Below are 8598 nucleotides of genomic sequence, written 5' to 3' on the forward strand. Positions count from 1 at the left end.
GATGGTGGAGGCACTGCCAGACATTGCAGCAATGATGGAAACAAGAGCTGATTTTCCTTAATCCATGCCGAAATCCGAGACTTCACCTTGTGAACAGCCTCAGGCTCGCAGGCCCCGCTCCGGGGCCAACCTCAACAGCGTCAGCCGAGGTGCAACAGCCCAAGAGGCCACTCAGAGCCCCAAGTGCTCAGACAATCCCGGGGCAGTTAAACCAGCCGCTCACCCCGCGCGGGGCCGGGCAGGACAAAGGCCGCGGCCCCCTCCCTGCGCCGGCCGAGGCCACGGGCGGGCCACAGCCCTTTCCAACAGGTACCGCAGGGCCGGGAGGCGGCGGCGGCGGCCGCGCACCCGCAGGCCGCGGGGCCGAGGCGGCCATGTTGTGGTCCTGCGGCCTGCGGGAACTTTCGGGGAAGTTTCTGGGGCGGCCCGCGGGGGGCAGGGGCCCGGGGGCGGCGGGCGGCGCGGGGCCCCGCGGCGGGCGGGCGGAGGCGGCGGCGCCGGGGCCGCGCTCCGGGCCCCGCCCAGGCGCAAAGCGCGCGGCGCCCGCGCTACGGCGGCCCCGCCCATGCCCCGCCCCCGCGCCGCCCCCCGCACTCTGATTGGCCGCCCCGGCCGTCAGTCAGCGGCCGGGCCCATCTCGCGCTCCCCATTCATGCAGTTTGGTTGCGTGTTGGTGTATTTTACTGTTTGCAATAAAGAGGGGGGGATTTTTTTTTTTTTGTTCAGTTTCTGCCGCAATTAACTCTTGGTCCCTTAAACATCTTCCTTTTTATTTTTGCTTTTTTTTTCCTGTCTATTTTTTTCTTTTTTTTTTTTTTGCAGGACGGTCGGAACAGTTTTTCGCCGCTTCCATTTATTTTTCGATATCTTATCTCTATTAGGTTTTGCAATCAACTATTAAGGTGCAACTATGCCCAAAAGAAAGGTAAGTACGAAAAAAAAATAATTGAAAAACGAGGGAAGGCAGATGGGGAGCGAAGGGGGAGAGATTAAAGCGGCAATCGCGGAAATTTAGCTGTAAAAAAAAAAAATTTAGCGCGCGCGCGCGTGTGTGTGTGGAGTTTTTTGGGTTTTTTGGTTGGTTTCTCTTTTTTTGCATTTTTAATTTTGGGTGTATGTCCTAGAGCGGAGCGGGGAGCGGAGGGAGAGGGCTCGGGGCGGGCAGGGCAGCGCGGCGAGTTCACTTTTGGGCTGTTTTGTTTGGGAAGGAGGAGAAGGCTGGAGCAGCAGTGTCTCCATGCTGGATTACAAACAGCCATAGTGCTGTGCTGCCCCTGTGGAGAACGCGGGGCAGCAAAACCCCCCCAAAACCTGCGCCACGACCCCTCCAGAGCCCCCCACCCACCTCCGCCAGCGTTTTAATCCCCATCGCGCCATTCCCGGCTGGATTCGCCTTTAAATGTCGCCTCTTTCTCCTGCGTTTGCCTTTGTTCTCTTTTTTTTTTTTTTTTTTTTTTTTTTTTTTGCCTCCCACTTCTTGTCATACCAGATGGTTGTGCAATGGTAATTTGGGGCCATTAGGCGGCGCAGAATTTGAAACTGGCCTTCAAGGAAATCGGGGAAAAGGGATTTATCACCGTAATCAGGAACTTTGGGGCGGCGGGAATATGGGGCGTCCCCCCCTACTCCTCGCAGCGCGGGCTGGGGGGGCGGGGCGGGGACGCGGTCGCACCTCAATCATCCAGGCCCCCGCCCGAGGGGTTTCGACGCGGTCCAGGCGCCTCACGGCTCCGGACGGAGCCGCCGAGGGCCTGGACCAAGTCGAAACGCCTCGGGCGGGCGCGATCGCCGCGTTCCCGGTTGTCCCTCATTGTCCTTGCGGGGCCCGCGGCGACCTTGTTGTGTGAGGGGAAATTGGCGGGAACTTTTCGAACTCGACGTGATGACGTAGCCGTGGCGGCCGCGGAGCATTGTGGGACTTGTAGTCCATGAGGCGGCGGGGATTGGAGGAGGCCGCCATTGCTGCGGGTGGTGTTGGGGGACCCTGTGAGGCCCCCATGGCTCCCCTCAGGGTTCAGATGGAGTCACAGGGGATGGTGTACCCTTCTCACCTCAGTGTCTCGCTTTCCTTGCAGGCTCCAGCTGAAGGCGAGGCAAAGGAGGAGGTAGGACTTGTGTGTGATCCCCATTCCTAAGAATTCCCGTGGAGTTCTGCAGAAATTAGGAAGCCCACGCAGCTCATGAGGGGTGTTCAGCCCCTGGGGGTGACCTGTGCCTGGTTTTGGGGTGCTCGGGTCTATCATTATTGCCTGAGGTGGCAGGTGACTGCCCTGAGTGGTTCTGGGGGTCCAGCAGCTCCCCTGGGCTGAGGTCAGGGACAGGTTCCAGTGGCATCATGTCCCTCTTAGCCTCACAACTCCTGCAAGTAAAGAAACTTCATCCCTTACCATGTCAGCAGAGTAGATTTAAAGCTGCAGAGAACTGCTGAGCAAAGGTGCACTTCTAGGAAGTAATAGAATACCCTGAGCTGTACCTACAAGGATCATGGAATCACAGCAGCTTTGTGTTGGAAGGATCCTAAACTCATCCAGTGCCAGCCCCTGCCATGGGCAGGGACACCTTTCACCATCCCAGGTTGCTTCAAGCCCTGTCCGGCCTGGCCTTGGACACTTCCAGGGATGGGGAGGCATCAAGGCCCTCACCATAATGCCCATAATTTCATAAATCCTAGGATTTCTTTGGGACTTCATGATGCCATGTTGTTTTGGTTGGCAGTTAGGAGAAAGCTGTGCTTTATGTGCTCTCTGAATTTTACTGACATATCTTTCCTTATGCAGCCAAAGAGAAGGTCAGCCAGACTATCTGCTGTGAGTATCTGTATTTATCCTTTAATATTTTATCATTTGGGATAGGGACAGTTAAAAATAAACTATTGGGGGTTTTCCCCCAGGATTGGGAAAGGCACGCTTAGAGTATTTAAAATTCCCATTCCCTGAACAGTCCCACATCCCAGGTTTCTCACATGAGATATAACACCTGTGTTAGTGCACATTCCATCTGGGTACAAGTATCCAGAGTTAAGGAATATTGATTTCAGGATGGATTTTTTCCGTGTAGGACTTCTCCATACAAATGTCTGTGCCTCTGTAAATCACCTGCTCTCTCCTTAGCCTGGTAATTTGCCCACTTATTTTTTGCAGGGCCAGCAAATAATTTTCAAAAGTTACCAATACAATGCTTATAAAAATAAAAATATTTATTTCTGGTATTCACCTGACTTCTTTCTTGTGTTTTTTGCAGAAACCTGCTCCACCCAAACCGGAGCCAAAACCCAAAAAGGCAGCACCTAAGGTAAGGGTCTTGAATTGAAGTTATGTTTTCCTTCTCAAGATATTTACAGGGACAAACCCCCCACAATTAACCACTTTGCTTGTTCATAATTATCCTGAAAGCTTTAAGATGGAATTATGTGAGCTAAAAGAATGGGAAAGACATTTTATCCAATTTCTACTGAAGGAATGTAGTAAACTGAGCAGATTTGAAATCCCTTGCGGTGAGGCTTTGCTGCTGCTTTACAAGGCCATTCTGAAGTTTCATATTATGCATTGTTGGGAAAATGATGCTTGGAATAGAGATCAGAGACTCAATTAGAGGAAGCATTGAAAATCGTGCTTTTAATTACAGTTTCTTACTATATTTCCATTTGGAGGCCCTCTCTGCAGTTAGTTATCAGTTTATCACATTTTAATCACTCAGAGTTCTAGAGACCCTTTTGGCTGGATATTTTTGGAAATGTCAAAAACATAGGCATGTCTGACAGTATAATTAAAAAATAAACTATTTAAAGCTCTTTTTTAGTTTGGAGCAACAGATTGAAGTTTCATAGAGGGCAGTTCTGCAATCCACGAGGGATTTCTTTCCATCCCCTTCTTATCAGCATTCCCAGCCATCAGTTTGCAGTGCTTTTTTGTTAGATTTTTCTGTAAACATCTTGGATTTTGGAGCCAAAAGAATAAATCAGTAAACACCCCAGCAACAAAACTTCAGTGATTTTTTTTTTCACCTGTTCTCATCACACATTTTCCTTGTGGTTTGGGATGATGAGGTGGGCAAAGCACAGAGAGGAGAGATGCTTTGGTTGCAGAGGGAGACGATGGGCTGGGGAGTGGGTTTCTCCTTTTCCTTTGAAAGGGAATTTGCAATGGCCTATGGCCCAACAGACTTGCAGGTGAGGGAACTGTTTCCCTCCACATCCTCTGTGTGGAGCAGCAGAGGTGCTGTGGAAAGAGAGAGAACCCCACGTGTCATTTTGGGCTCAGCTCTGTAGTCTCAGTGCTGTGCAAAGTGAGGTTTTACCGTTTCATCTTGGCTGTGCAGCTGGAATTCTAGACCACATTCCTGGCTGGATGGAGCACTGGACACTCTGCATTGCACTTCCCTCTAGTGGCTGGTGCCCCAGGCAGAGCAGAGCCAGCTGCTGGTGGCACACAGGGCAGGGCACCACTGGATGATCCACATTGTTGTATTTGGGTTTTTTTCCAAGTTTGCTTTTTTATTTTCATGGAAGCATGGTTGGGGTTTAAATACTAAAACTGTGTGAACTGAATGTGGAAAGTTGTAGGAACAGGGATGCAAGAGTTAAGGTCTGTAAGGGACTGGCAAAGCTTTGTTTGGGCCCCCAGTGCACAACGGGGTGGTGTGGTCTCCCTTTAGGATCATGCAGGGATCCCCTGGGAGCTGTGCCTTGGGAATTGCCCCCAGCTGGACTTGGAAGCTTTGGTCCTCCTGCTCCTGAGGTGCTGTTTGAAGCTAGGACACTTGAGCTGTGATTTTGGCTCTCCAGAGCTCCTCAAACTGCACCAACATCTGTGCAAAGAGTGATGGAGTAAGAATTGTAGAGGCATTTTTAATTCGTGTCTGCCCCAAGTGCTTTACTTGTCAAACTTCAGGATCTTGGAATGGTTTCCTGTGTGTCAGAATAGATTTCACCTGTTAAACTTTGCCATATTAAAAAACACAGAGCTGGCAAAGGAGTTTTGTCAGTTCTATCTATAATACAGGACCTGATTTATTGAACTGTTGTTGCCATCTCTAGAGCAAAATTATTGACGAAAATTAACACAATGTTGTAGCTGAGGACCTGTTGTGTCCTGTGGGACCCTTTCTCTCCACTGAGACCAGCCATGGAAGTCAGTTTCCCTGGATTCTCCTCCAGTGCTTTCTGAAGAGGGACTTTTCCAGCACAGAATTGGTTTTAGCTCTATTAACACTGTATTGTGGATATTTTTTGTGGGGTAAGGGAACAGATAAGCAGTGCCATAGTACAGTTGTAATTCTACATCTCACTGCCAGACAGCACCAGGATACTGGGTAGTCTCAAGACAGGGACTCCTGAACCACACTGTGGGAGTGTTTTCCAGGTGGGATGAAATCCCTCAGACTGAGGAGTGAGAGGTTAGAGAGGAAAGAGACCCTCGCTCACTGAATGTACTGACTCCACCTTAAATTTTCTGCATTAATGGAGGATTTGCTGTTAATTTTGGTGATTTTTTAATAATTTAAGAATTAGAATTCTGTTTCTTAAATCAGAATTTAAGGGTAAAATCACTTTAGCCCTTAACACTCTGAGTTTGCCCTTAGCAGCTCATTTTTAAGGTGAGTTAACTTTGTGCATTAATAACTGAGGGATTGAAGTAAACTTTTATTAACTTTTGGTAACTTGTAGTCACTGAGACACATCTCCTGAGTAGATAAATGTATATCCAGTAATTTTCATTAATCCTCACTCAGCTGTGAGTAGATCTTGCAGGGTTTCTGGTTCCTCTGTGGGAAGTAGCTTAATCAAGCAAGGGGCTGAGCCAGCGCTGTTACTTATTGGCAGCAAGAGGCACATCCTTGGAAGTGAAACTAATGAGGGTCAGGTATTTGGGTCAGGATCTGACCTTGCCTATGGAAAATTATTACTACAGAAGCATCAGGTTTTGGGTTCTGTTTTGATTTAGCCTGATCCATATATAAGAAACTGCACTTAAATAATAAATGCAATTCTCTTGTGGTTAGCAAAGTGATGCTGTTGAGCCCCCAGTTTTTCTGGCATGGAAGTGGTTTATTATCACAAGGAATATTTCTGGCAGGGAAGGGGGAAAGTCCTTTGCCTACAGCTTTGTTACAGTTTTCTAAGTGGCCATTAACAGCATGTCTGAAGTGTTCTGGTGTTTGCACATGTTGGTTTTGTTCTGTGGCTGCCTTTCAGCAGTAGGGCAGAAGTACAGGTCCGTTTCAACATTTTTTAGCTAATTTAATTGAATGCCTATTTAAAATAAGAATTCTTTTAACCCTAGCCACGGCTGCTTTTATATTCTGAACTTCCCTGTAGTACATTCAGGACACACAGAAGGAAAACATTTCCCCTGTGAGACTTCAATCTCATCTTTTTCTATAGGAAATTTGGGGGGTGAAAGGAGGTTGTGCAGAGAGTTTGGGAGTTGAGAACATGCTGATGTACAAGGTGGAAATCAGGATTTAATATATCACTGTCTGTTTTCTTAACAGAAAGAGAAAGCAGCAAATGATAAAAAGGAGGACAAAAAGGCAGCAACAAAAGGGAAGAAAGGAGCCAAAGGCAAAGAGGAAACTAAACAGGAGGATGCTAAAGAAGAAAACCACTCTGAAAATGGAGATACCAAAACTAATGAGGTACTTTAGCTCTACTAAAGCTGGGAGCAGAGCCACATGTGCTGGAAGTAGAGCTGCAGGAGCTCTGCAGAGAGTGGGGAAACACGGCCACACTGAGAGGACAGAGCAGCTGTGGTACCTGCCCAGGGCAGCTCCCATGGAGAGCCTGCAGGAATGGCCTTCTCCTTCCAGCTCCTTCCTCTCTGTGTGGGAACCCTTCCACAGGTGCTGTCTGCTGGCCCTGGTCCCTCTTGGGGCTGGCTCACAGCAGTGCCCAAGATTCGGGGAACAGTGGAACCCCGGGACATCATCACCCTCCAGCCCTGGGCTGACTTTGCTCATCCCCTCTGGACTGCTGGGTTCCTCTGCTGCTCAGCACGGGTTGGTGCTGGGCCAGAAATCTGGTTTTGAGTTCTACACAATTCTTTAAAACAATTATTTGCCTCACAACAATTCAACAAGAGATTTGCAAAGTACACTCGGTCTTGTCTCTTATCTGCAGCCTCTTTCCACAGTCCTTGCTGTGGCAGCTCCTTACCTCAGCTGCCTTTTGCTAGGCCCAGCTGCAGGCTCCATCTGATGGATTGTCCCAGCAGATTCCTTGCTGATAGTGAAGCAGTGTTTCCCAGGGCTCTCTCTGCCTGTGGCACAGCCCAGCCTGTTGTGTTCTGTCACTGACAGTGGTGTCTCTTCATGGGTTGAATGTCACCAACCAGCCAAGGGCCCTTTATTCTTTCATTTCTAGAACAAGATCAGGAGCTGCTTGGTTAGAGCACTACATGGCTAACGTGCTCCAGAGGGGCTTTGAGGGAGCTTTGCAGGTTTGATGGGTTGCCTGAAAAGTAAAAGCACATTCTTATAGAGAAAGATGAGAAGTGATTCCCCAAAGTTTTGAGCGGGATTGTGGTTGATCTGTAATTCTTCCACTGCTCCATGATGAGGGCTTGAACTTTTCCTAAAATATAATTGATCCTAATTAAAATACATTCCAAACCTCTGCCTCTCTGCAGGCACTTATTCCCAAGTTACCTCACTAATCAATATTCCTGTGTTTTCATTTTAAGAATTATCAGCCCATTGTTGTGTCAGTATTTTCTGTGCATTCCTGTCTATCCACTCAAAGCCTTGTCCATGTCTGTGTTAATAACCTGGTCTCTTTTTGATGCTGGTTAGATGGGAATCGAATTAGCATTACCAATAATATTTCTATTCTTCCCAACCCCTTTTCTAGGCACCAGCTGCTGAAGCATCTGACGATAAGGAAGCCAAGTCCGAGTAATGTTAACCCTGCCCTATATCTCCATCATTTGGTATCCGTACCTCCATGCTGTATTGTTAACAGAGAGGAATATTTTTATCAACTATTTTATAAATGCAGGTTTTTTTAGCATGAATTTAATTATGGAACATCTTCATCTCGGTTACTTGGGAATTAAATCCCTAACAAACAAAACAAAACAACAAAAAAAAAGTCATTGTTTTTAAATTTTGTGATTGTAATAGTTTGTATGGTACATGGAAAGAATAAGTGGTGGTAGCTTTTGACTTCTGTCAGTGTGTCCCTTTTTGTGTAAGTCATGCTTACAGACTTCAGATTTTAATTTTTCCCTTGTATGTGTTGTATGGTTTCTTAAAGTGGGGAGGTCTCAAAACAAATAACCGTGTGAAACATTCCAGTGGTTCTGTGGGTTGCTTTTATAAAGAAGGTGAGCTATTTTCATGAAAAAAAACCTAAGAGCTGGAAATCTGTTGTTTCCCAAATGTAATTTTATTTTGTCAGTTTTGAAAAAAAAAAGAAAAATAAATAAATAAAAGTGTAATCCTGTTTTTAAATGAAATACAAACATTTCTTTTCAAAAAGGGCAGGTTGGTTGTATGTACCCACTGTTAGGAATTTTGCTGGATTTATCTTAATAAAAAAGACTCCTCAAAAGCTGATTGTGGTTTGTTGCTTGTGCTGCTGGAAAGCTCCCAAATTCCAGG

The 8598-nt window shown here is 47.1% G+C and overlaps 1 protein-coding gene across 5 annotated transcripts; it reads left to right on the forward strand.

Moving 5' to 3' along the window:
• The first annotated feature begins 215 nt into the window (after positions 1–215).
• On the forward strand, positions 216–8553 carry HMGN5 (high mobility group nucleosome binding domain 5). Of its 5 annotated transcripts, none has more exons than XM_014255247.2 (7): positions 216–309; positions 823–925; positions 2076–2105; positions 2778–2807; positions 3241–3291; positions 6493–6636; positions 7847–8553. In XM_014255247.2, exons 2-7 carry the CDS (start codon positions 911–913, stop codon positions 7892–7894), a joined length of 318 nt encoding a protein of 105 aa, XP_014110722.1. In that variant the 5' UTR covers positions 216–309; positions 823–910; the 3' UTR covers positions 7895–8553. The 5 variants fall into 5 exon arrangements, with proteins under 5 accessions (XP_014110722.1, XP_014110721.1, XP_087918746.1 ...); XM_014255246.2 differs by lacking the exon at positions 216–309 and adding an exon at positions 623–669; XM_088062620.1 differs by lacking the exon at positions 216–309 and adding an exon at positions 627–669 and having other exon boundaries at positions 882–925.
• The last annotated feature ends 45 nt before the right edge of the window (positions 8554–8598 follow it).

The sequence above is a fragment of the Pseudopodoces humilis genome, chromosome 15 (assembly GCF_049639895.1).
Source record: "Pseudopodoces humilis isolate 2021_Gansu_Grassland_sample_001 chromosome 15, ASM4963989v1, whole genome shotgun sequence".
In the NCBI taxonomy this organism is placed as follows: domain Eukaryota; kingdom Metazoa; phylum Chordata; class Aves; order Passeriformes; family Paridae; genus Pseudopodoces; species Pseudopodoces humilis.